This window comes from Acipenser ruthenus, chromosome 23 (assembly GCF_902713425.1).
Source record: "Acipenser ruthenus chromosome 23, fAciRut3.2 maternal haplotype, whole genome shotgun sequence".
NCBI lineage: Eukaryota > Metazoa > Chordata > Actinopteri > Acipenseriformes > Acipenseridae > Acipenser > Acipenser ruthenus.
The window spans coordinates 7,469,812-7,495,740 of NC_081211.1; the positions used below are offsets into that span (position 1 = coordinate 7,469,812).

Sequence of the window (25,929 nt, forward strand, 5' to 3'; positions counted from 1 at the left end):
GCATATGAGAATTCAATCACTGTGCATCCTGTGCATAAATCCAACCCTTTTTATGTTTAATAGCAGTAGTTCAATCTTCATTTTTGTGATTTCTAATGAGTTCATATTCTCTTACTATTTGAAGGCGTTCGCAGTCATATTCACTTTTATAAAACACTATTATTATTTCTTATCCAGGGCAACTTACAATTGTTACAAGATATCACATTATTTTTACATATAATTACCCATTTATACAGTTGGGTTTTATTGCTCAAGGGTACAGCAGCAGTGTCCCCCACCTGGGATTGAACCCACGACCCTCCGGTCAAGAGTCCAGAGCCGTAACCACTACTCCACAATGCTGCCTAGTTAACACTATTAGTTAACAGTCCCATGAAAAACAACAACAGACCAAGTCAACTTGAACGAAATTTATAAGAGGGACATCATTTACAATTTATTTCCTTGTTTGATAGACTCTTTTGGGACCTAGAATGCTATGGTGTATGATTCTACTGTTTTTTTTAAACTAGAGAAGTGTTTCTCAAACATGAATTTTAAAGAGCCACATCTGCAGCCCTGAAACATGACATGGGGCCGCAGCAGGTGGAAGTCTGTTTTGAAAATGTCTTTTCAGCCCACACAGCGCTCTATATATTTTGACATTACATACTCAATGCATCATTTAAGAACAAATAAAACACTGCACAGCTGTGGACATGACGCTGTTAGTAATACATGTAAAAACAAAATAGAAATGTTTACAATTACCTTTACTGATGACTCATCTGAACTTGCATGCCTCTAACCAGGGCCATAAAGTCTGCTTCCATATCTGTTATAACACATCTCAGTTCAGCTGGTAACAAATGTATCCATTATGAAACACTACTTAAAAAGCATCAGTAGGCCTTATCAAAATATATTGCTGAGAAATTAACTGAGTCGGTGTGTATTTGAATTTTTTGTGCCTCCTGCTGGGAGAGTCCAAATAGAAGTCCTAAAAGGGGGGTTTCGAGGAAGCCTCGCTTCCAGTTAAACAAAAAACATCTATGTATGATAGAATCACCCCTGTATCTTACCAGTTACCAAGTGATCCAAAAACAAAAACCAGGCATTGTTTTTTTTAACTGACTGAAAAGGATGTTCAGTCTCATAAGTAGCTCGATAGGTGAAAGTATATGCGGGTCACAAAACAAACAATACCTTGCCTTAGAGAACCCCTGAACTACAGAGTTTTTACTCAATAGACTCTTCTGGGAGAGCATTAGATTGGTTATGTTCTTGTATAAAATAAATATACACAGACAATGTTTATAGGCAGATGCGAAAGCAAAGGCAAAAATGATTTCAAAGGTTTTAAATTAGCCAGAAACTACAGCAGTCTCGCTAGTCTGAATCCGCTGGGATCAGAATCAGTTCAGAATAGTGATTAGTTGGGAGTGCTGCTCGTCACCCGTACCATAATTAAAATGCTCCATGGCCTTCAAATGAAACAGAGATGCTGGAAGTGTTTCATGCACTTATCTCTGGATTATGATCTTGAGGTTTGGTTTCTACAGCTGCAATCAGCCTGTGTTCTATTATGACAGCGACATTAGGGGTCGCACTGATGAGTCAACTGGAAAAGTGAACTCAGAATCTGGTAGTCCACTAATCACACACTTCATTTTCAAAGCAGCAGCAGTAACAGTTTTTTTTTTAGTGTGCCCAATTATTTTACCCTCAACTTTCTCCCCAGTTTAGAACGTCCAATCATTTTTTCCCCTCACCACAGCAATTCCCCACACAGCTCAGGAGATCTGGAAGTTCAATGGGCGTCCTCCGATTCCACGAACGAGCCAGCTTCCTCATCTACACCCAGGAACTCGACAGCGGATGTCAGCGAACTACCGCCCTCTGGAGGACATAGGCCAGCCCTGCAGGTTCTGCCTGAGCTCACTGGGCGTCTGGCCAGTAGGGTGCACTGTAGCGCGATGAGGAGAAACAGTCCCTGACAATGTGACGGCCTCTACCGAAATCCCCAGCAAAGACCGGAGACTTTGCACAGCCAGGACGTGAACCTGCGCTCCCCTGACAATAGGACTCACCCTGCACATCATGCAGCTGTGCTGTGACCAGGTGAGCCACTTGGAACCCAGCGCAGTAAAGATTTTGTGTGTTAAAGTGTGTACTAGTAGCGAACTAGCAATGTCAATATTTTAAACGTATTCAGCTGTTGGAATTGAAACAGAAAGTAATTATGAGGTTTCCAACGCTTGCAATCCAATCCATATGAATAACACTTTAGAAGCTTAATACAATTGTTTTTAAAAAGTTATGAAATTTAGTGCACAAACAGAGTGTTACACAACAGTACACAGCACCAGACATTAAGTAGTCAACCCCTAGTTCGGTTTATGAGTCAGTTTGCACTAGCAGTGATCAGATTAGCAAATCCACTGTAATCAAGACATTACTTTAACTGGTCCTTCCCTCACTAAGTTGTTTGTTGCTAATGTTATAGAATTGTTGGTATATTCCTCCTTCGAGTCCCATGGAATATACATGTGTTTTATTTCACATCAGAGTTGAAAGTGCAGACTGCTATTTAAGAAATGTCACTTCCATTGCCAGGGACATGCTGCAGAGTTTCTGTTGTACTACGATCGATTTACACTGTGGATATTAGCTTTCAATTGCTTTATGGATCTCAGCTTTGTATGACTTCTAAGTAACCATACATTAAAAAAAACATACAGGGGGCATATAAAACAAGATAAATATATATATGAACCATTTATATAAAATGTATAGTTTCTATGTCATACATTTGAAATCCGTATAGGTTTCCCCAGCCCAGGCTACATGACTTTGCAGATCTTTGATGATGTGACTGTGGGCTGTTCCATGTGTGATGCTTCTTCTCTGGTCTCCCCCTGGCTGTGTTTCTGGCTCCACTCCTCTCCAGTCTTCTCTCCACACTGCAGCTCAGCAAGGACTCTCTTCTGCTCTTTGAGTTCGTCTTGCAGTGCTCTCTCCTCCTGCAGCAGACAGTTGAGGTGATTCTGCAGCCTCACCACCTCACTACTCCACTTCTGAGAGCAAAGAACAGGGCGAGTCAGTGACACCAGGAACAGGAATAACACAGAGTGCAGGGTCAGGGTCATGGAAGAGAAGGAGGCGATATTCTTCATTAAAAGGAGTAATTCCCTTTAACATGTTTGAAGTTAGTATTAATTCAATGGAATAAAACCACATTAAAAATGTGTTAATTACACAACAAAAGACCAAGTGTTCCCTCTGTTGCCCTTGCCTACACAATTATTGAGCACCAATCAACCTGACAGTGTGGTTTAATATAACCTGTCAAATACTGTATTTTTATTAGTATTCCAATGATGATATTGACTGTTTGCATTTTGTTAATGGTTATTTATTATTGCAGCTAGTCATGTTGTTTTCTCCTGATACCACTATGAGGAGAAACATAACATTGATGGCAATATAACAGTACCAGAGGCTTGGCTTTTCATGCGGCAGGTTTGGAACAAGAAAAACAAAACAAAACACTGTTTTGAATCTGTGGCACAAAAAGAAACAAATAACTCCCACCCCAACAGTTAAGAAATGTATCTCTGTTTTAGGTGGGGACCCCGAGTGTGTGAATGTTTTCTCTGGTTGTATAATCACCTGGCGGCACCACTCCTGTATGTCACTCGCTTTGAGGGGCCCCTGCAGGCTGCCGTCCCGTCGCATATACACCTCGCCATGGTCCGTCTCGTAGAGCACGGGCTCTCTCTGTGGGGCCGGGGGGTGCACGCTGAGCCGCACCACCTTCAGGAAGAGGCCGGTGGAGTCTCCCTTCAGCACGGGCAAGAAGCTGAGGGAGTAGGCCTCAGGGAACACCTGTGGGCGGAAGCCCTTGAGAGCAGAGTCCACCAGCAGCCTGGTCCGGTCCTCGTCACGGTAACCACACTCCACCCCGCGCACCACACCGTCGTTGTCCACTCCCACCAGCAGGCTGCCCCCCTCCCCATTCAGGAAGGCACAGGCATACTTCCGCAGGTGGTGATGGAACCCCATCCTCAGGTACTCCCCTACCAGAAAGACAGTGTTAGTCACAGCACTATAATAGAAACGTGTCCGTTTTTATCTTAGTTTTCCTATTGTACAATCAAAACTGCACTTTCTTTTTGTCCTTTTTTTCTTACTCTTAAGTGTTCTATTTCTTTTTTTGTTTAATTGTTCTAGTTTTTTTTTAATCAAATTCTAGCAAATTATCAAATTCTGTATTGGACTGTTTTTAATTTAATGGTTTAATTGTTCTTTTTGTGTGTGTGTGTGAATTGCTTTGAGATTCTTGTGATGAAAGACCCTATAAAAATGTGAATTGTTCATTTAGAGTGCCTGTGGCAAAGTGCCCCACCCCTGTGTGTATTTGTGTGTTCTGTGTATGTATGTATGCGTGCGTGTGTTAATGTTGGTGTATAGATTGGTGCACGGGATATAAACGGGTCTGTGTTTCACGTGTATTTAAAAAGTGTATATTTGTATTTAGGCACGGGATTGCACATCACGCACGTGCATTTAAAATATAATATGTGAACACGGGGTTTCACGTAATGAATTCACGTGCTGGGATTCAAGTGAATAATTAATTCGTAATTGAATCCCAGCACAACAGTATAAATAAATGCACGGTTAGTCACTCGTGGTTGGGTGTTCGGAAGAGGAGAACGGGTGAGAGAGAGAGGAGTAATTAAAAGCGAAAGATCGTAAATATAAGTGTTTGTTCTCACCGTGTTTGTTTGTCTCCGTGCACCGTTTGTTAAGTGTCAGTCGTTTTGTCTGTGTGTTTTATTTTGGCGTCAAGTGCCGTGTCCTGTTTTGTATTCCGTTGTTTAAACCTTTTATTTTGTTATTAAACGCTGAGTGCAGCCATTGCACTCGGCTCATCACAACCACCGTCTCTGTGTTTGAAATCCTTTCTGGTCTGACGCAACCCACTCTGGCAGTCTTTGTGACACGTGGTGTCTTCGTGGGATAGCCGCGCCTCCAAGCGTCAGACCAGGAGGGGTCTGGATTTAAAAAAAAAAAAAAGTCAATGGCAGAAGACTCCATCAAACTGCGGGGCTGGTTCCTGGAGAATGCTGGGCTGGAGGCCCAGTCTCTGCCCATGGTCGTCCGGGCCCTGTGGATGATGGACAGTGAGAGATGGGAGGCATATCAGCAGGAACACACCCCAAACACCTTGGAGGAAGGTGTGGAGTTTGTCCTCAGCTACCTGGAGGCAACCATAAACGGAACAGCAGCCCAGGTAGCAGGACCACCAGCAGAGGAGTACCTGCTGTCCCCATCTCCACCAGCAGAGGGTGAGTACCTGCTGTCCCCATCTCCACCAGCAGAGGGTGAGTACCTGCTGTCCCCATCTCCACCAGCAGAGGGTGAATGCCTGCTGGTTTTGCCTCCACAGCCCAAGCGGGTGGAGCCTGAGCGTCCACAGCCCAAGTGGGAGGAGCCTGAGCGTCCACAGCCCAAGCGGGAGGAGCCCGAACGTCCTACGCCTGAGTGGGAGGAGCCCAAACGTCCTACGCCTGAGTGGGAGGAGCCCGAACGTCCTACGCCTGAGTGGGAGGAGCCCGAACGTCCTACGCCTGAGTGGGGGGAGCCCGAACGTCCACAGCCCAAAAGGGAGGAGTCGGTGCGTCCACAGCCCAAAAGGGAGGAGTCGGTGCGTCCACAGCCCAAAAGGGAGGAGTCGGTGCGTCCACAGCCCAAAAGGGAGGAGTCGGTGCGTCCACAGCCCAAAAGGGAGGAGTCAGTGCGTCCACAGCCCAAAAAGAGGGAAGTCGGGGCTTCCACAGCCGTAGGACCCAAGCTGCCAGCAGAGGGAGAATGCCTGCTGGTCCCACCTCCACCAGCAGAGGGTGAATACCTGCTGGTGCCGTCCCAAGAGCCAGAAGGGGAGGAGTTACAGGCTCAACCCCCTGAAAATTTTTTGGGGGGAGAAGGGCAGGATGCTGGTGTTCCCCAGCAGCCTCTAGCTATGCTGCTGAAGGCAGCACGGCGCGCACATGCCCAGCCGCCACAGCAGAGGGAGCCAGCACCGCCACAGCCTCCCTCTGAGTGGCCAGCATCAGCCCCATCGCCTCTACCTCCGCCACCTCCACCAGCAGAGGGTGAATACCTGCTGGTTCCACCTCCACCGCAGTGGGAGGACTGCTTGCCCCTCCCACCTCCACCAGCAGAGGGTGAATACCTGCTGGTCCCACCTCCACCAGCAGAGGGTGAATGCCTGCTGGTTCCACCTCCACCGCAGTGGGAGGACTGCTTGCCCCTCCCACCTCCACCAGCAGAGGGTGAATACCTGCTGGTTCCACCTCCACCGCAGTGGGAGGACTGCTGGCCCCTCCCACCTCCACCAGCAGAGGGTGAATACCTGCTGGTTCCACCACCGCCAGGAGCAGAGGAGCTGGAGCTGCCTCTGCCTCCACCACCGCCAGGAGCAGAGGAGCTGGAGCTGCCTCTGCCTCCACCACCGCCAGGAGCAGAGGAGCTGGAGCTGCCTCTGCCTCCACCACCGCCAGGAGCAGAGGAGCTGGAGCTGCCTCTGCCTCCACCACCGCCAGGAGCAGAGGAGCAGGAGCTGCCTCTGCTGCCCGTACCTCCGCAGGGAGTACGGTGGCCGGAGCCCCAGAAAGGGGAGCTGCCGGCCACGAAGAAGGGGGAGGAGGTCTGGAGACCACTTTCCCCAGCAGCAGTTTCGCTGCAGGAGTTCTTGTGGCCGGAGCCCCACAGGAGGGAGCTGCCGGCTACGAAGAAGGGGGAGGTCGGGGGACTACCTGCCACCGCAGCTTTTTCGCTGCAGGACGGGACCAGCATGCTGTCAGCCGTGCCACTACCGGCAGGGTAGCTGACAGCATTTCCAGCCATGGGCCCACTGAAGCCTCCCTTCCCAGCCCGAGACTTTGGCCTGGACTGCTGGGTATTTAAGGGGGGAGGTGGCCGTTGAGGCCATGTGTGCTGCGCACAAGGGGGGGTATATGTGGCAAAGTGCCCCGCCCCTGTGTGCATTTGTGTGTTCTGTGTATGTATGTATGCGTGTGTTTTACTGTTGGTGTATAGATTGGTGCACGGGATATAAACGGGTCTGTGTTTCACGTGTATTTAAAAAGTGTATATTTGTATTTAGGCACGGGATTGCACATCACGCACGTGCATTTAAAATATAATATGTGAACACGGGGTTTCACGTAATGAATTCACGTGCTGGGATTCAAGTGAATAATTAATTCGTAATTGAATCCCAGCACAACAGTATAAATAAATGCACGGTTAGTCACTCGTGGTTGGGTGTTCGGAAGAGGAGAACGGGTGAGAGAGAGAGGAGTAATTAAAAGCGAAAGATCGTAAATATAAGTGTTTGTTCTCACCGTGTTTGTTTGTCTCCGTGCACCGTTTGTTAAGTGTCAGTCGTTTTGTCTGTGTGTTTTATTTTGGCGTCAAGTGCCGTGTCCTGTTTTGTATTCCGTTGTTTAAACCTTTTATTTTGTTATTAAACGCTGAGTGCAGCCATTGCACTCGGCTCATCACAACCACCGTCTCTGTGTTTGAAATCCTTTCTGGTCTGACGCAACCCACTCTGGCAGTCTTTGTGACAGTGCCCAATTAGTTTTTCATCCCATTTTCTTAGCAATTTAAATGTAACCCAAATGCTGGGTCAGGAAGACTGGAGATCAACAGGATGTCTACATTCCCACTGCTGAATCCTCAGCCTGGTCTCCATTGCGAGACAGCAGCCTGACCAGCAGGAGGCACTGTGTCATGATGAGGTGAACTATACCTAGGGCTTCTAGTTTTCTGGTTTTATTTTTGATCACGTCATGTCCCTTTAAACATATTTTGAGCCGATTCGCTTTCTTAATCAAACACTAATTACCAAAGGAAAAACAAACGACGTACATTGATCTCACCTGATTCTATTTGAACCTGCATTTCGTTCTGGCTCTAATCGCCAAATTCAGTTTATTAATTTCCACTGCGTTCGTTTCTAGTATTGCATCGCTAATTTAAACAATCTGGTATTCAGTTAAGGCTTAACAGTTAAGGTTTAAAGGGAGAGATGGAAAATAAAAACCAAAAACTAGAAGCCCTAACTATACCCAGTTCACTCCTCACAAAGGTTCCCATTCATTCACAGCACAACATGCCAATGGATTACTGCTTGTGCAAAGTCCCACTAAGACTTGTGACTTTATATTAAAATACTGAGAAGGAAAAACATTTAGCTATAACAGCTATAACTAGAGGATGCATCTTGGGTATTGTTCTTTCCTCATACATTCGACACCCATTTAGTTGCCCATCATACCTTATGTGCGGGGTCTTTCAAACAGGGCGTCTTGTGTCATTTCAAACCAGAACCACACATAAGGCATTATGGGCAACTCCGAAGAGGTCTATTAGATCAACAGGAATATCCCAGTAATGGCTAGTGTACCTCCCCCACGCTTGAACTCCATATTGCGAGTCTCACTGCCCACATGCTCCCCGTAGAACAGCTTCTTGCTCCCCACAATCTCCTGCCTGCTGATGGAACTGTCGGATTGGGTGCCCATGACTCCTTTCCCCCCCAAAGGGGACTCCTGGGTGTCGCTTCCACTCCTCAGCGCTAGTTTCTTCTGGGGTAGGCAAGGGATGGACGGACGCTGCAGGGACTAAAACAGAACCCTCTGTATTTGTATTTTGGATACCTTTATAATACAAGACTGTCAGCATGACGAAAAAGGTTGATGACCACGACAGCCACTGTTTGTTCAGAACAGTATAGAATAAGAAATGGCAAGGAATAGTTTAATGAGGTCAGCGAATGTTAGTGTCCTGGTTAATTCTATTGAAAAGTATCAATAGGGGATTTATTCACTGCCAGGTCGATTAGGTTAGTGTGAGCTTTGAAACTTCCCAGCTGTACGTCAATGTATCGAGAGTTCATTGCCAGGATGAGCTGCGCTATACTGGATCCCTCATTCTGTATTGTAGAAGTAATGATGCATCTGAACAAGTTTTTAAGCCCAACAGACATATAGGATTTAGTGTTCCAATCCTGCGACTCCTTCCACAGAGGATCGCACACAGCCATTGTGCGGCATTGTTAGGATTTTGAACGTGTTTGTTTGTAAAGTATGGCTGAGCTACCATTGCTGGTAACCTAGCAATAGCTCATTGTACTGAAATTGAGAAATTGAGAAATTGAAGTTGTTATAAATAAATAAGCCTCTCTGTGATTCAATAAGAGGATCCTAAATTACTATTTGGAAAGCACTGAATTTATATCCTTCTACAGTGAAATATAGCATTTGATAATTTATTGTCAGCATGAGCTAAACCATGAGTTTTCAAAGTTTGAAATGGTCTGTATTTCCATTTGTTTAGGGTCCCCATTCAAAAAGTGGGCATCCTTATTTGCAAAACCTGCCTCTGCTTGTGACACTCTACATGGCAAACGCAAGAACTGCCTTGTTTTTGCATTAACTTGTATCATACAATCCTGACCTCCTGCTGATGTTTCAGATTGCATTTGGCTACAGTTTTCTAAACTCAGTTGTATACCAATGTGATTATGAGGACTCTGTGAATGTGCACGCACTGGTTTTGTTAATGTGTCACAGTTAGAGTGCTTGGTGTATTGATGGCACAGCCACTCCTACCTCGGAGTCTGTCTTTTGTCTCCGGACAGTCAGGCTCTTCCCGGACGCTGCCAAGTCCTTCAGGACGCCCTGCTTGGCCCTGTGTGACGCGCTCTCCAGGCTCTGCAGTATGGTCTGAAAATCCTGCTCCGTCTGCAGGTGGATGATGGCGAGGAAGCGTTTCTGCCGCTTCACCACCTCGATGTCCTGCCTGGAGAGGCTCACGTCCAGCTCTGACAGCACCTCTCTCAGCATGCAGGCCAGCGCAGAGCGGGGCAAATCCTGGTTCAGGTTGGAAATAAACAGGGACAGTGGGGAGCCAGCCACACAACTAGGAGGGCCAGCCTCATTCCTGTGGGGGTCAGCTTCACTGCTTAGGAGGCTTGGCAACTCAGCCTGAGTGCTAAGGGGGGCAGCCCAGGCACCAGGAGTCACTGATTCTGAGATAGGGGGCACAGATTCTGGGTTAGGAGCCCCCTGTGAATTTGGGGGGGCCACATCAGGACTAGGTGGGACAGCATCAGGGGTAGGAGACTCAGCCTCATTGAAAGAGGGGGCTGATTTTGGACCAGGGGACTGTCTAGGGAGCATAGTCACAGGGCTCAAGGGCTTACTTCCACGAGGGTCTTTTTTCCTAGAAGCAGAAGGGTCATTGATAAGGGCAACAAGCTTGGTGAAAGAGGGACTGGGCGCGCTGCTGATAATATCAGACGCACTACTGCAAATGCTGCGTCTGTTCTTGCTGGGGTCAGGAATCTTACTAGTGGAGACACTGTGCCTCCGGCTGGGAATAATAGCCTTCCTACTGTATGTACTGGGCTTCTTGTTCATGAGAGGTTCAGGATCAATGAGTTGGCAGAAAGCTTGGCAGGGAAGTTCTGTGATCCTTCTCAAGCATATCCTGTGTTATGCCCACAAAACTGTAATAAAAAAAACATCAAAAGATAATTATGTCTTTGCTTTCTGTCCTTATTTAAAGATATATTTTATACGTTCACAACTGAGACGCATAAGATAAGGGTGATAAAAATGTCGCTGGAGGATGATCCCGAGGCCTATTTGGTAGCCTTTGAGAGGCAGGCAACGGCAGCGCAGTGGCCTCGGGATTGGTGGGCTACCCAGTTGGGGCCCAATTTGATTGGGGAGGCCCAGGCAGCCTACCAAGCCTTAACCAATGAAGATGCCCTCAACTATGATAGTGTGAGGCAGGCCATTCTCCAGCGACTCGACATCACGGAGGAAACCCACCGTCGCCGGTTCCGGGAATACCAGCAACCCCCAGGACTGCGACCCCACATGGTGGCACAACAGCTGGTGGACCACGTGACCCGGTGGCTCTGCCCCGGCACCAATAGCGCAGAGCAAGTCACCGAGCTCATTGCCATCGAGCAATTCGTGAAGGTGCTGGGGCCAGACAAGAGGAACTGGGTCAGTCGCCACCGTCCCACCACGCTGGAGGCAGCGGTCAGATTGGCTTAAGGGTTTGAGGACGCTCTACCTGCTGCTCCAGTAATTGCCCCACCTGCTCCTGCCTCCAATAGACCGCGAGCGGCAACACCACCACCACCACCCTGTGTCACCCCCACTGCCCACGGACCAGCACTGCAACGTCACCCCATGGGCGGCCTCCCTCCAACACAGTGGAGAGCGAGGGCGACCCCCAGGTGGGTAAGAGCAGAGTACCCCTCCCCGCTGCCAAACCGGCAACGGGACACGCAGGCTCCGTGGGCACCCTTTCGCCCCACATGTTACCGGTGCCAGGAGGTCAGTCACCTGGCGCGGAATTGTCCAGCGGCCATGGAGTGTGGTATGACCTCCCATTACGTCCTGACAGCACCAGGTAAGTCCAGGGGTAATGATTGGGAGGGGCCTTGTGTTGTTAATGTACGGGTTGGTGAGGTGAACACCCACGCATTAGTGGACTCAGGATGTGGGCAGACTTTAATTAGACAAGCTCTATTAAAGGGGGTACCTTGGTGGTCACGAGGGGTCGTGGTCATTTCCTGTATTCATGGGGATAACAAGGACTACCCCCTCACCAAATTAGATTTGACAGTTGGATGTCATGCCTGCTGCGTAATCGTGGCTGTGGCAGAGAAGCTGCCATATCCAGTTATTTTAGGTCGAGGCTGGCCGCATTTTGACAGAATGATTAATAAAACGGTAAAGCTAGTCTCCGGTAAGACCATGGGAGCAGCGGGGGAAACTATTGGGAATATCTTTCCACTGCACACCGATTTGTTTCACTCTCGATTTCGCCCCAAAAAAACTAAAAAAGAGCGAAGGGTTGAAAAATGGGAAGGAACATTAATGAAACAAGGCTGGGGTTTGGTGGGGGAAGCCTCAGGATCAGTCAAATGTAAGGGAAAGGGGGTTGGGACCCAGTGTGACCTGCGGGGGCAGGTTACTGAGGCCCCCAGTGCTGAAGCTACTTTAGCTCCGCTCGATATCCCGAAATTCTGGGACCGAGATGTGGACCTAGCGTTGGAACAAAAGAACGATCCTTCGCTGGTCCACATCTGGGGGCAGGTTCGGTCTATCGAGGGGAAGGATGTAGAGGATAGCCGGCCGCTTACATATCCCCACCACATTATTGTCAGGCACTTGCTGTATAGAGTATCCCAAGCCACAAGCACAAGTCAGATTGTAACACAACTACTCGTTCCCCAGTCTTTTCGACGTGAGATCATGTGTTTGGCTCACGATGTCCCCTGTTCGGGCCATTTAGGTATCGATAAGACTCGGGAACGAATATTGGCTCGATTTTATTGGATGGGAGTTTTTAGTGAGGTGGCGCGATATGTAGCGGAATGCCCAGAATGCCAGCAAGTAGCGCCGGGGCGGGTTCGCCCGGCCCCGCTGGTCCCACTGCCCCTGATCTCAGTTCCCTTTGAGCGCATTGCTATGGACATAGTGGGTCCATTGAGCCAGTCTGACTCTGGATATACGCACATTTTGGTAGTGGTGGACTACGCGACCAGATATCCAGAGGCAGTACCATTGAGATCCACTAGTGCCGCAGCCATTGCTAAAGAGTTAGTGAATATTATATCGAGAGTAGGGATTCCGAAAGAAATCCTCACTGATCACGGAACAAACTTCATGTCACAATGTTTGAAAGAATTATACAAATTAATGCAAATTAAGTCGATCCGAACCTCCGTTTATCACCCGCAGACGGACGGTTTGGTGGAACGTTTTAATCAGACCTTGAAACAGATGCTGAAGCGGTTTGTCAACCAAGAGCAAAAACATTGGGCTAAACTCCTCCCTTACCTAATGTTTGCAGTGAGAGAGGTGCCTCAGAGTTCGACCGGGTTTTCTCCTTTTGAGCTGCTGTATGGGAGGCAACCACGAGGTATCCTTGATCTTGTGAAAGAAGGGTGGGAGGAGCAAGCAAAAACTTCTAAAAACATAGTCAAATATGTAATTATGTTAAGAGACCGCCTAGCATTGGTTGGTCGTTTGGCACAGGAGAACTTAAAACTAGCTCAGCATCGCCAGGAGCAACAGTACAATAAACAAGCACGTATTCTGACTTTTCGGCCAGGTGATAAAGTACTGTTGCTACTTCCCACATCGGAATCTAAGTTGTATGCTAAGTGGCAGGGGCCATATGAGGTGGTTCGGGAAATTGGTAAAGTAAATTATGAAATTAGACAACCCGATCGCTGAAATAAAACCGAAATTTATCATATCAATTTGCTAAAACCCTGGAATGAAAGGGAGGCCCTATTTGTAGCTGTTGACAGTTTGGAAGAGGAGTTTGGTCCCACTGTCAATCCACCAGCTACCACTTATATTCCAATGGGGGAACAGTTACTTCCGGATCAGAAACAAGAGCTCTACCAGTTAGTGGAAAGGTTTAGTGATGTTTTCTCTGACTTGCCCGGCAGGACTAATGTTATTTCTCATGCTATTATTACTCCACCAGGGCAGGGGTCAGGGTCCGGGAGAGACCGTACCGGATCCCAGAGAGTCGCAGGGTTCCTGTTCGCAAGGAGGTGGAGGATATGCTCGAGCTTGGAGTCATTGAACCTTCCCGGAGCGAGTGGTGCAGTCCTATCGTGATGCTGGGCAAGAAGGACGGCTCCACTCGGTTCTGCGTGGACTTTTGAAAGGTTAATGCCATCTCCAAGTTCGATGCATATCCAATGCCCCGGGTGGATGAGCTCCTCGACCGACTGGGTAAGGCGCGGTTGATTTCGACCTTGGACCTGACGAAGGGATACTGGCAGATTCCACTGACTCAGAGCTCGAAAGAGAAAACTGCTTTCTCTACCCCAGATGGCTTGTTCCATTTCTGGACCATGCCCTTCGGGCTGCATGGAGCTCCCGCCACCTTTCAGAGACTGATGGACCAGGTCTTAGCTCCCCATCATCAGTATGCCGCCGCGTACATTGATGATGTGGTGATTTTTAGCTCCACCTGGAAGGAGCATATTGTTAGAGTTTCAGCCGTCCTCTAGTCTGAGGGAGGCGGGGCTAACAGCCAAGCTGGGCAAGCGTGCATTTGGCAAACAGGAGACCCAATATCTTGGCTACATTATGGGTAATGGCCGGGTGAGGCCGATCGCCTCCAAAGTCCAGGCGCTGGTGGAGACGGCGATCCCGAGAACCAAGTCACAGGTGAGATCGCTACTGGGGTTAGCCGGCTATTACCGCCGATTTATCCCCGAGTATGCCACCATAGTTAACCCCCTGGTAGATCTCACCCGAAAGGCTGCTCCAAAAATAGTTAAATGGACAGGGCAGTGTCAGGAGGCATTTGATTTGATTAAGAAGCGACTCTGTCAAGCTCCGGCTCTGATTTCACCAGATTTCAGCAAAGAGTTCATCCTGCAGACCGATGCCTCCCACATTGGTCTGGGGGCGGTCCTGTCCCAACAAGTTGACGGGGTAGAACACCCTGTTATTTATTTAAGCAAAAAAATGGCTCCTAGGGAGATTAACTACTCCGTCATTGAGAAGGAGTGTTTAGCCATCAAATGGGCTACTCACACTCTTCGCTATTACTTGTTGGGGCGTTCTTTCTCTCTCATCACTGATCATGCTCCTTTAAGGTGGTTACACACGATGAAGGACAATAATGCTTGGATAACTCGGTGGTATTTGGCGCTGCAACCCTTCCACTACACTGTGAAGCATCGTGCGGGTAAGGAGCATCAAAACGCAGATTTTTTTTTCAAGGGAGGGAGGACCATTGGGGAATGTAGAGTTGGCCGAGTGTTCCTTCGGCATCACTCTGAGGGGTGAGATATGTGATAGAGAGAGAAAGGATCGATGCTGTAAATCTCCCTCCCGATTAGAAAGGGCGCTGTGTAAGGGGGAAGGTACGCTGCCTCCTAGATCTACCACCTCGGTGGTAGGTGGAAACCGGAAGGTGACCATATTAGGAGGGGCGCGTAGCTGCAAGTACTCCAGACGATTCCAGTGCAGTCAGCTGCGGGGCAGCCCTCTATTGGAGAAACCAGGCTACGCGTTGACTGCAGGGAGGAGTTTGCTGGGTACAAAGGGGAAGCAGCTACGTCAAAACCTCCCCTTGCGCGGAGTTAAAAAGCGATCGGCCGGAGCCGATGTTTGTTTTTGTGTGATTACGTGTTTTGTGTTTGTGTGTCAACAGAGGAGCGGGAGGACGGGAGGCTGTAGCCAGCGAGCCAGCACTTACCCCAGAGCACGCCCCTCATCGCACAGCACTTCACAACGCACGCACCACAAACCCTGGAAAAGAAGAGCACATTTTCGTGCACGGAGGACTGTGGTTATTGGAGTGTGTTTTTGTTGCTTTTGGTTTAGCTGGATGTTGCTGAGTTTTGCCCCATTACCATCGCTGGTACTGGGGCTTATTATTTATTATTATTATTATTATTATTAATTATTTTTCCAAGTGGATTTATTTTATGATCTTTTTGTTTGTTAATTATTAAAACCTTTTTGTTTTTGGGACAATTCAGTCTGGACATTCACTTTCTACTGCACCACACCATTCACCGTGTCACAGAAACCCATTCAGCCAAATAACTGCTAATATGTTTCCTGCTAAGAAGCAGACTGTTTCATAGCTCCCTCGGATCGCAATCCTTCAGAAACAATCTTACCTTGCCCTTTCAGTGATGAGACGATATCGATCTTCCCTTAAACCCTATAATTGTTTTACAGGGGAAGCTGTTCTTAAAAAGACATCTCGTTCCTATCAGTGTCAGACCAAAAGGGATCGCCCCAATACACACATTTCAGGGTTGTTTTAGATGCAGATGAGTCCTGTTGCATGCGAGCTACAGAATCATGTGCTTTTAAAAACACCCTAGCAACCATTATGACATCAGTGTGATGTAAAACTTTTCTTAATGACTTTATGTTAAAGAGCAAGTAGATATAAGTGACATTTTTACATTACATTTTTTAAAACGTTTTATGATATTTGCAATCTAAATTGTTCTGTTAATTAAATATTGAATTTGATTTGGAAAATGCTTCAAAACTTCATAGCTGCAGAAACTTTTACTGAAGGAGTAGTGACAATTTCACCCTCCAGGTTAAAATGACTAAGCAAGTGAACTAATTGAAAGCATGGCTAACAAATATTTAAGTGTAGTACTAGATGTTTTAAAATAGTTTTGTTTTTTTTTCCCCCAAAACTAGACAAAAGGTCGGATTTATGGAATTATTTTGTTAGCTACAATCACTTTAAACTCAAATCAGAAAACATTTTCATTCCAGAAAATGTGTACCTTGTGTTTTCAAAGCACTGTGCCTGGTCCAACAAACAACAATACTCAATATACTTGCAATGGCATTCAGAACTATTCATTTGCAAATATCATAAAAAGGTAAAGGAAGGTCAATTATATCACTCATGTTGCTTGATAACTTCTTAGATAAAAATCTAATAAAAGAACGAAAACCACATCATGAAACAACAACTAGCTCACCAGGAGAAATCCTTTAACTTTTTTTATTTTTTTCGTTTACACGAAAAAGGAAAATCGCATGGATGTGAACTCTGATTGGTATGACTGGGATGCTTTAACAGTTGCTATGTCTTCATTTTGGGGGATCCTTCCATGAAACGTTCTTACTCCCCAACCACTGCCCTTCAATGAGAACCCCTAGGTGGTTGCTAGGCTAGTGAATCATACCAGCTTTGGACAAAATAAACCAAATTCAATGAAAATGGCTGGCATACCTCTCCTGATAAACACAAACCAGTACAACCTGTGCATTATTCCTAGTATTTGGTTTCCAGTCCTGGTGTTGTTTCTGTTTGTTATTACATCCAGTTCTTATTTTCAAGTTTGACCTCAGCATGGTTCATATGCATATTTTCTCTACTAAAAACAATTAAGAGTTTCTTCGAGGGCTTTTTGCATGATTAACGTGAAAACTTAAAAGTGTGAGACTAATTTTATTACTATTCTCACCTTCAACATCTGTGCCACCTTTCTTGTAATGAAAATAAAAATACATCAGACTCATTGCTTCTCATTAGCAGCAGCAATTAACTCATCTAGCCCATCACAATGCAACTGTCAGAAGGGATGTTTTTATCTTGCCTGAATTGATGCCACACTTCAGCAAAAGAATGTTCGTCCATTGTGATGAAACCATTGACGTCACACCATTCAAACACTATGGATACATAAAACAGTAGTCTTGCTGCTATGTGTGGAATACAATGACATCATTGTTTGATAGGACTGCGCAGTGAGCAACACTCTCACTGAACTCTCCTGAGTTCTGCTGCTTCTGCCAGAACTTTTAGGCAGTTTTCACATTGCCTAGCAACACAGAGCTGCTGCCGTTTAATTTATTTTTGAGGACAGCTATTTATAAAATGATATATATAAAAATAATGATGTTATTGTTTTCTGGCCAGGCTGTACTATACTACCTCTCAGCTCAGAGTGGTTAACTAGCAGTCCATATCTCATGGTATAGCCCAGGCTATTTATTTTTCTAAAATTGTTTTGTTTCACAATTGTAATTCCATTATCCAAACAATTCGATTAATTGGACGCCCTCTCCGGTCCCAATTAGTCAGTATTTACAATACGTTTTTTTTTTCTTTTTTTTTTAATATGGACTATGTCTGTCTTGAAAAAATATTGATAATCGGATTGGCTTCTAATGTTTATAATAGAATACAAAACAGTAAAACAGGAATTTATAAAATGCCTGAAATGCCTAAAAGCCCTGTACATATAATAATAATAATAATAATAATAATAATAATAATAATAATAATAATAATAATAATAATAATAATAATAATAAAAACTAAAATGCCTTGTTAAACAATATTTTTTTAATTGAGACCCTGCTACGTTTCAGCAGAGGATTCCATAAGCAGGAAGCCTGGTGCCTGAATGCCCTCCCTGCCTCTCAGTTTAGAGACAAGCTTTCCAGATGGTCACTATCCCTGCAGGAGAAGAGCAGAGCTAATGAGGGCTGGATTTACTCTTAATAAAACAGATGATACAATACTGTTATTATTCAGAACCCAGAACACAAAATGATGCAGTCCAACACCCCCAGGAAGTAACTGGAGATGAATTTCAAAATTTCAGAATTGAATATTGACCTGGGGGCTGCTCTCAGAATGCTCTATCCACTCCATTTCTTGTAACCCACCCCTGTCCCCCTTGTCTGTACTGGACACCCCTATTTGTACTTGCACGTCTTTCAAGAAGATAATGCAATGCTGGTATTGTCTGCGATTGGTTTAGGGGTTCATGTGACAGATTTCGGTCGTCTTTCTTGGCTCTCAATCCAATCGAGCATCTGTGGGATGAACTTGAACACCGCATTCATAGCCACAATCCTCCCACACTGAGTTAGGCTGTCACTGCAGCTAAAAGGCGTGTCAACCCGGTGTGACCAGCGAGTGTCACGCTGATTTGGTTTATACATGCAGAGCATTGATTACAGTACCTCTATATGCCCTTGACAGCTGTTTATTTGCATCTCACTTTTGGATAACTTTTTTGAGAAAGTAATAGTAGCTAACCAGGTTTCACACATCGTTTTCCCTTAGCTTTAGAAAACAGTTATAGAGAAAGAAGAAAGTTTTTAAAGAAATCAACCTACACAACATTACACTTTACAATGCCACTGCAATGTAGATTTATAAAGAAAAATCTCACGTCACGAATATTCACCTGTGGAGGAACATGGGCTGATTTAGTACTCCCTCTTATTTTACTATTTGACTAACACATTAAAAAAACCTAAATATTGACCTGACAGCATTTTCACAGAAAACAGCGTATACCCAAGTGTAATCTCAGACTGCTACTTGCTCTGTTATACAGTATGTCTCGCAAAAGCAGATTGCCACTGTATAAACAGGAATTCATATATTTGATGCTGATGTGCTTACAAACTAGTGAAACACACACTGAAATAATGAATGGACAAAGCATTTTTACATGCAGGTCAATCTTAATTTTAGCCAATACACCAATCCAGCAGCACCCCATGACCTCCATATTAAACATTTAACGGGTAAGAAATTAACTCTAGTCTGCGAGAATTGCACACCATTAAAAAATGATTGCTATTGAAGCCTGCGTGTTCACATCTATTGTATACCATTGTATAACAGGAATATGGACAGTATTTGGCAGCCTGCCTCGTGCGGAGTAAAGCAGCTAGTGTTTACCTGTTTAATTTTATTTGGGTAACAGTCTTACAGAAAAAATATGCATCAGGGCTGTACAGTGTGTTAATAAACAACCTTGATCTTTAAACAGTAATAAAAAACAGTCATAAAGATGGCGTTGACGCCCATCTGTGGTTCCTCGGAATCCTTATAAAAAAATGCCAACCCCCAACCCCCCCCCCTCCAAAAAAAACCGATGCATTATTATTATTATTATTTTTAAAAAGCACTGGGCCGAGCTCTTCTGTACCCACAATCCCACAGGGCCGGCATGCTACAAAATCCCCAAAGGTGTCCTTGGTTGAGAGACAAACAGAAAGTGGGTGGCAGGGTCTTGCTCTGAGCTTGGCTGTGACAGTCTCACGTGGTAAACCGTTTTCTTCTCCTTTTTATAATTGTCCCAGCATTTTGATTTGATTGTTTTTTTAGTTTTTTTTTGAAAAGGTATAAAAGTCTTGTGTTCTCTCAGAACTTGCCCTGCTTGATTCTGTCTATGTGGTAGGTGAGTTTGATGGCTGGGCCTAGCTTCAGGCCCATATATTTCATCATCATGTCGCTGCGTAGCAACAGCAGAGCTTTGCCGTCAATCTCCTGCAACACAAACCGACAAGCTGTCACGAAGCAGGAAGACAAAGCAGGAAGCAGATACTAAGACAGCGAGAGATAGGAGGCACCCCTAACTTACATGAAGTTCATTAAGTAGCTTCAACTTCATTTCTTTTTTCTACATTTAAAATTACATTTCCCCCGACTATTGTGTTTGCTATCATTTTGAGTGGTTGTGGATCCTCCTGCTCTAATACTGAGCTGCTCTAATACTGAGCTCCAATCATTTGAGCTGCAACTTTCTGGAGAATCTGAACTGGAGACCAAAAACCTTCCTTTTCCAAATCATGTGACAATGTGACCTGTCAGCTCTGCCAGCCCCACGTACTCTATACTGATACAGACAGAGAGTAGGTTGCGCTGGCGGAGTTAACCTTTTGCTGTCCTATGTCGGACCAGGTCCGACATTACAATTTTCCTTTACTGGGAAAAAAAAAAAAAGGGGCGGATCTGAGCACTACACATAGCCCCGGCACATCAGGAGTATTAAGAATGGAGTATTAATGACTGTTTGAATCCTAGCTCAGAATGGACAGTGAAAAACATACGTGTTTCCGGAAGAGGTCTGCATGTGGCCCGAGCTGGGGGTCAGTGTCCCGTACGAACTGCATGACGTCCTCCACCGTCCAGAGATTGGGGTCCCTGCCGCTGGAACGAGGGCTGGACCCCAGGAACCGCTCCGAACCTGGGAGGGGTGGCAGCGTTACTCACTAAAGCACTTCACATACGCAGGGGTCTGTGATTGAGATAGTTCTACCTGGAACTTCAATGAACCAATCTAACCTCCTTCCAAGTCTTAATGTCTTAATCATTAAATGATAGGAGGATGCCATGAGCTAAACCTTGACCTAAACCATGCTGAATCTGAAATTGTGTCTAACTTGGACTGTATCCAAATGGGTTACAATTCTGTTACTGACTGCATGGAACTCATTTTTGGATAAAAGTGGCACTGGCTGGAATGCAAGCTGTAGGTTTGCCAGGGGGGGGACTCACCTCCTGAGCTCAGTCTCCGCAGCGTGGCCGAAGGGCTGCTGCTCTGGTTCAGTGATCTGAATGGTGACCGGAAGCTCCTGGCCGGACTGGCCTGATTCACAGTGGTCAGCGCAGAGTCCAGACTGTCCAGCCGGTGCTCAGGGGGGCCGGGGAAACCGTTCTCTAGCAGGAATGGTTCTGCTGCGAGAGAGAGAGAGAGAGAGAGAGAGAGAGAGAGAGAGAGAGAGAGAGACTTCATTAACTACCAGCCTCAAATGTGCTGATTACTTAACCATGCATTACTTTGATTATTTTAAAGCATGTTTCAAAGGCTTTCAATACAAGATAATAAAATGGACTTAAGGCATTGACATAAGAGGTCAAGTAACCACCATTACTTGAGCTAGAAAGACTTCTTCAACAATTCAGATAGTAGAAAAGGACTTCCAAATAATAATTAAAAAAAAAAAAACAAGGCTGGTTCTCAGATATGGCACAATACAAGTCATGTCCTCACTGTAAAATATTAGTAGCAACAACACTTACTAACTTTGCAGAGAGTGTCGATCTCGCACTCAGAATGTCTATGATAAAGCATTCTAAATGTTTAAACACAATAATTCTACATAAACACATTAAATACATTAATTAGGCTTTTCATCTGCTTTTTTAATTTTGTTTGAATTACTTCTTAAGTGTTCAGTGGCTACCTCTAATCATGTTAAGTGTGCAAATGTAATAGAACACCCCGCTGCTTCTGTAGTTTTGATTTGTTGTGCAGATGAAATCAAAACACTGTGACTGAAAATCTTGGAAAGTTGTCAAAATAGGCAAATTAGTGATTGTCTCATTTAATTGACAATCATAGAAATTGTTTAAGATGCCTAATTAAAGCACAATTGTTTCTATTATTTGTTTCTATTGTTTAAGATGCCTAATTAAAGCACAAAGTGCTCTAACATTTTCACAGGAGTGCCTATTGTTTCTATATCACTGATTATTGACCGAGAATTCTCACACCGAGGTTTTCGTGCAGGTTGGTATATAAAGGATATAAATGACACATCTTGAGGTGTTCTAATAAATGAGCACACTGCTTTACATTCACACTTTAACATACTGCAGCTCCTCTCCAATCCAAACCCGTAGTTTGTACTGACCTACAATCCGATCCATGCTACTGTATTGAAATGAAAGCTCAGAACAGCTGCTGAAACTTCACTATCAGGAGAACATGTACACCGTCTCTGTATTTGTTTCACAAGTCATTACTACTGACATGAGACAAAGGGTTGACAAGACACTTTTAGTATGGTACAGTTTCCGTACAGTACGCCGAACACATCACCAGTCTGAACAGGGTGTGATTCCATGTGGTTCGGAAAAGTGAGAGTCTACTGTATTGGGAATAAGCCACTGTTCAAAGCTCTGCAATTGGTTGCTGTTATGTTTTTTTCTAAGCATTATTTATTTATGATTGGGTGTTTGAAGTTATAGGTCTGATTATATTTTACTGCTGGAAGTGGCACACCTAGTTAAAAGCATAGTAAGGACAGAGAGAAAGACTAGGTTGAAAAGGAAGAAAATAAAAACAGAAGGCAGACAAAGTACAAAAGCTAGTTCCGAAGAGGTACCTTCTGAAGGGTGGCGGTCATTTTTGGCCAGTTTGGGGAGAGAAGGGCGCTGTAGGGTGGGAGTCCTGGGGGCATCTCTTAAGACTTACTGACTCTCCTCAGACCAGATAGGGGCCCGTCCCCCAAGCTGCTTCTGTCTAGATAGGTCAGCGCCCAGCAAGAGGAGGGCAAAGTGAAGCAGGCAGGACCTCAAACACTCAATCATAAGACATGCGAAACACCAACGACAAGAGGCCACTCAGCTCATCTATGCTCGTCTGGCTCCCAGTAGCTGACTGATCTCAATACTTTGTCAAGCTGGGTCTTAATGGATCCATGTTATTCAGCATCAATAACATGACCAGGTAATCCACTCCATACCTTCATATTATATTCATAACAGCAGACGGTTTGGTTCTTTTTTTTAGTATTCAAGGCTACCATCCATTTCCATGGTAACCCAAGGCTTTTACAGTGCTTTTGGCAGCTCTCCACAATCCTACTCTGTGTCTGTTTTGTAATGTGAGTACCACTGTTAAACAACTTCAGCGTTCAGTATTTTATTTAGCATTATGAGATGCAATGAATATTTAAAGAGACCTGTTCAAAGACGACACTCGCATTAAAAGATGGTTTCAATACACATGGAAAAAATAAATATACCAGCTATGGTATTTCCATTAATGATGAAACAGCTTCCATTGCTGATATTTCAGTGTTGTCCGTCGCTTGTAGTGGTGTTTGCTGCAGACTCACCTGGGTGGTATGCGGCGCTGTCATACTCCAGGGGGCAGTGCAGCCCGGAACTGCTCGGGGTGAAGGGCTGGTTTCCGAACAGGTTGTCACTGCGCAGGTTGTGACACAGCTTTTCCAGGAAGCGCAGGACGTAGGTCACGCTGTTCACCGCGGGCAGGGTCAGAGTGTGCTGCTCATGCTCAAACGAGGCTGGAACACAACAGCAACACGGGGCAGCTCAATGCAAAGTCTAAACCTTCAAACCAGTCGAAGGCAGACTGCTCTACAACTCAGCTTAATACTGCTACATCTCTGTTGTGAACCAATTGCCAAGGCTGTGTTTTTGTTATCGTCTAAAAATAAATACAGCAAAGGTTTGCCTTATTGATGCACTACCTGTTACACTGCATTTAGGAACCTGGCAGCCGGTTTAGTTTGCTTCCTGCCTAGTAAATGATTGAACACACAGCATAGAGCTGCACGATTTCTTTAAAATGTCTTCAACGAAAAAGACACCAGCTGCATTGTAATAATTTTGCTAATCACGCTTTCCAGTACAAGGGGACAGTTCATGTGTCTGTTCTTATTTTTTCTTTGATAATTTTTTTGTAAATGTAAATCAAATTTAAAATTAAAGTATAAAGCGGACTGAATGCAGTCAACCTTTTCATTAAAGAAGTGTAAGATAAATTGACGCTGCACAAAAGGTTTGAATGTTTAATCTACTAAACATAGATTAACAGCCTTTGTCTAAATGAAATGCTGAAATCCCTTAATTGTATTGCCTAATGCTGGAGTGGGGGTTTTAATTGAAACCACTGAGCTGTTCCAGCTGGTATTGAAATATTAAAAAATACCAAGACAAAAACTTACAGCTGCCCATGTGATTGTTCTTTCATGTTAATGCAATTTGTCTGAGAATGGGTAGACACTATCTTATTGTAGTACTAAAAAGAAACTTTGTAATATATTAAGACACAGTAAGACTATGTTAAAGTACATTTAGCTACAAATTCTGTTGGAGGGAAACATAGGTATTTTAGTTACAATACAACAACAAAGGCATGGAAGGCCTCATTTTTAAAAGTGCTTCCTACCTTCTGTTCTAAACTTGCTTGTATCGGCTTTCATTTATGCCCTCTTGTTCTTCTCTATGTGCTAAACTTGAAGTCGTGTCTTGGGTTAACTATCTCTACCTGTTATGATTTGTAAAGTGCGCTTTGCTTTATAAGCAGTGCGCTGTGCAGCAGTGTGTGTGTGTGTGTGTGTGTGTGTGTGTGCTCGCGCCTCACCTGAGATGAGCTCTCCTCCGTGGCTCTGCTTCAGGAAGGAGTACACTGTTTTCTGGTGGTGGGCGCAGTCGATGCAGGCCTGGACAGACTGCTGCAGCACCACCGAGGCGCGCGCCGGCCCGAAGTGGTCTGGAAGCTGCTGGACCTTCTTCCGGTCCAGGTGGGGTCCCATATTGCCGTTCTTATTCAGGTACACGCACACTGTCCAATCACAACACACAGCTCCGCTTGACTACACGCATCAGAAAGCAGGTTTCAAGTTGTTCAGTGGCTACCTCTAACCAGTCTCTGTTGTGTCAGTGATTGCAAATTTATTAGCACACCTCAAGATGTGTCATTTGTATCCTTTATATACCTACCTGCATGAAAACCTCTGGGGGTGAGAATTTCAATTTTCGGTCAGTAATCAGTGATATAGAAACAACAGGCACTCATGTGAAAATGTTAGACCACTTTGTGTTTTAATTAGGCATCTTAAACAACTTCTAACTTCTAAAAAGTCTCATGCATTTTACCATTTGTGGCTAAGTGTTCCTTTTCGCTTTACTATTTTAAATGAATTGCATGTGTGGCCTATTAAAGTCTGCCATTAAATTAGAGAATCACTAATTTGCCTATTTTGACAATTTCTCAAGATTTTCAATTCCAGTGGTTTGATTTCATACGCACAGCAAATCAAAACTACAGAAGCAATGGGGTGTTCTAATAAATCTGCACACGTAACATGATTGGAGGTAGCCAATGAACACGTATCAACATAGAAGAAGTCATGCAATCTAAATGATGAAAAGCCTAATTAATGAATGTGTTTATGAAGAATTGTTGTGGTTTAAACATTTAGAATGGTTTGTCATAGACATTCTCAGTGCGAGATCTACACTCTCTGCAAAGTTAGTAAGTGTAAGTGTAAGCAGCCTTGTGTTTTTGAAGTCCTTTTTAATTATATGAAGTGTTGAAAAAGTAACTATTGCTCAAGTAATGGGGGTTATATCGAAAGCCTTTGAAACATGTTTTAAAATGATCAAAGTAATACATGGATAGATTAATCAACACATTTGAGAATCCTCTGACTGAGATTTCCAAGTGAACAGTTAAAGATTTTCTTGCCAAACTGTTTAATTTTCTTCACTGTTTAGCATTTTCTTCTGAAGCTACTGTTTTAAAAAGAGTTTAAACCACTTGGCCTCTAGAGGGTGCTGTAACCCAAGACAATAAGACTCCAGCTACTGTGCAATGCAAAATCCCATATCACTGGTATCGGTACGGATGCAATATAGTCATTTACTGATGCAAGAGTTCCTTTATTGCTGAATCTGTACAGCAGAATTAAAGATTATGTCAACGGCACGAATGTGCCCACGGGCACAGCTTTCAGAACCACAGCTACAGCCGATCAG

General features: G+C 44.8%; 3 protein-coding genes across 6 annotated transcripts in view; all 3 read right to left on the bottom strand.

The window, feature by feature from the left end:
• Positions 1-2,825: 2,825 nt before the first annotated feature.
• LOC131699588 (schlafen-like protein 1) lies at positions 2,826-8,983 on the bottom strand. Its single transcript, XM_058996669.1, has 3 exons — positions 8,465-8,983; positions 3,655-4,061; positions 2,826-3,059 (listed from the first exon to the last, which is right to left on the bottom strand). Exons 1-3 carry the CDS (start codon positions 8,580-8,582, stop codon positions 2,826-2,828), a joined length of 759 nt encoding a protein of 252 aa, XP_058852652.1. The 5' UTR covers positions 8,583-8,983.
• Positions 8,984-9,453: 470 nt separating this feature from the next.
• LOC131699728 (uncharacterized) lies at positions 9,454-10,549 on the bottom strand. The gene has a single exon (XM_058997666.1). It carries the CDS (start codon positions 10,479-10,481, stop codon positions 9,633-9,635), a length of 849 nt encoding a protein of 282 aa, XP_058853649.1. The 5' UTR covers positions 10,482-10,549; the 3' UTR covers positions 9,454-9,632.
• A 7,155-nt stretch (positions 10,550-17,704) lies between these two features.
• The window catches only part of LOC117412749 (polycomb protein SCMH1-like), a 30,858-nt gene continuing 22,633 nt past the window's right edge, over positions 17,705-25,929 (bottom strand). For 3 of the 4 annotated variants that reach the window (XM_058997670.1, XM_058997668.1, XM_058997667.1), the window contains exons 10-14: positions 24,533-24,733; positions 23,262-23,450; positions 20,914-21,093; positions 20,466-20,602; positions 17,705-19,902 (exon numbers count right to left, since the gene is read on the bottom strand). In XM_058997670.1, coding sequence (XP_058853653.1) covers positions 19,777-19,902; positions 20,466-20,602; positions 20,914-21,093; positions 23,262-23,450; positions 24,533-24,733 — 833 coding nt within the window. In that variant the 3' untranslated portion in view covers positions 17,705-19,776. The remainder of the gene's footprint in view (positions 19,903-20,465; positions 20,603-20,913; positions 21,094-23,261; positions 23,451-24,532; positions 24,734-25,929) is intronic. The other variant, XM_058997669.1, reaches the window with a different exon arrangement.

Bases quoted from the DNA above. Each gene is read 5' to 3' on its own strand.
- LOC131699728 (XM_058997666.1), bottom strand. From the start codon at position 10,481: ATGAACAAGAAGCCCAGTACATACAGTAGGAAGGCTATTATTCCCAGC.
- LOC131699588 (XM_058996669.1), bottom strand. From the start codon at position 8,582: ATGGGCACCCAATCCGACAGTTCCATCAGCAGGCAGGAGATTGTGGGG. The intron at 4,062-8,464 runs GTACACTAGCCA...TCTTTCTGGTAG, and splicing joins GGAGTTCAAGCGTGGGGGAG to GGGAGTACCTGAGGATGGGG. The intron at 3,060-3,654 runs GTGATTATACAA...CTTTGCTCTCAG, and splicing joins TACAGGAGTGGTGCCGCCAG to AAGTGGAGTAGTGAGGTGGT.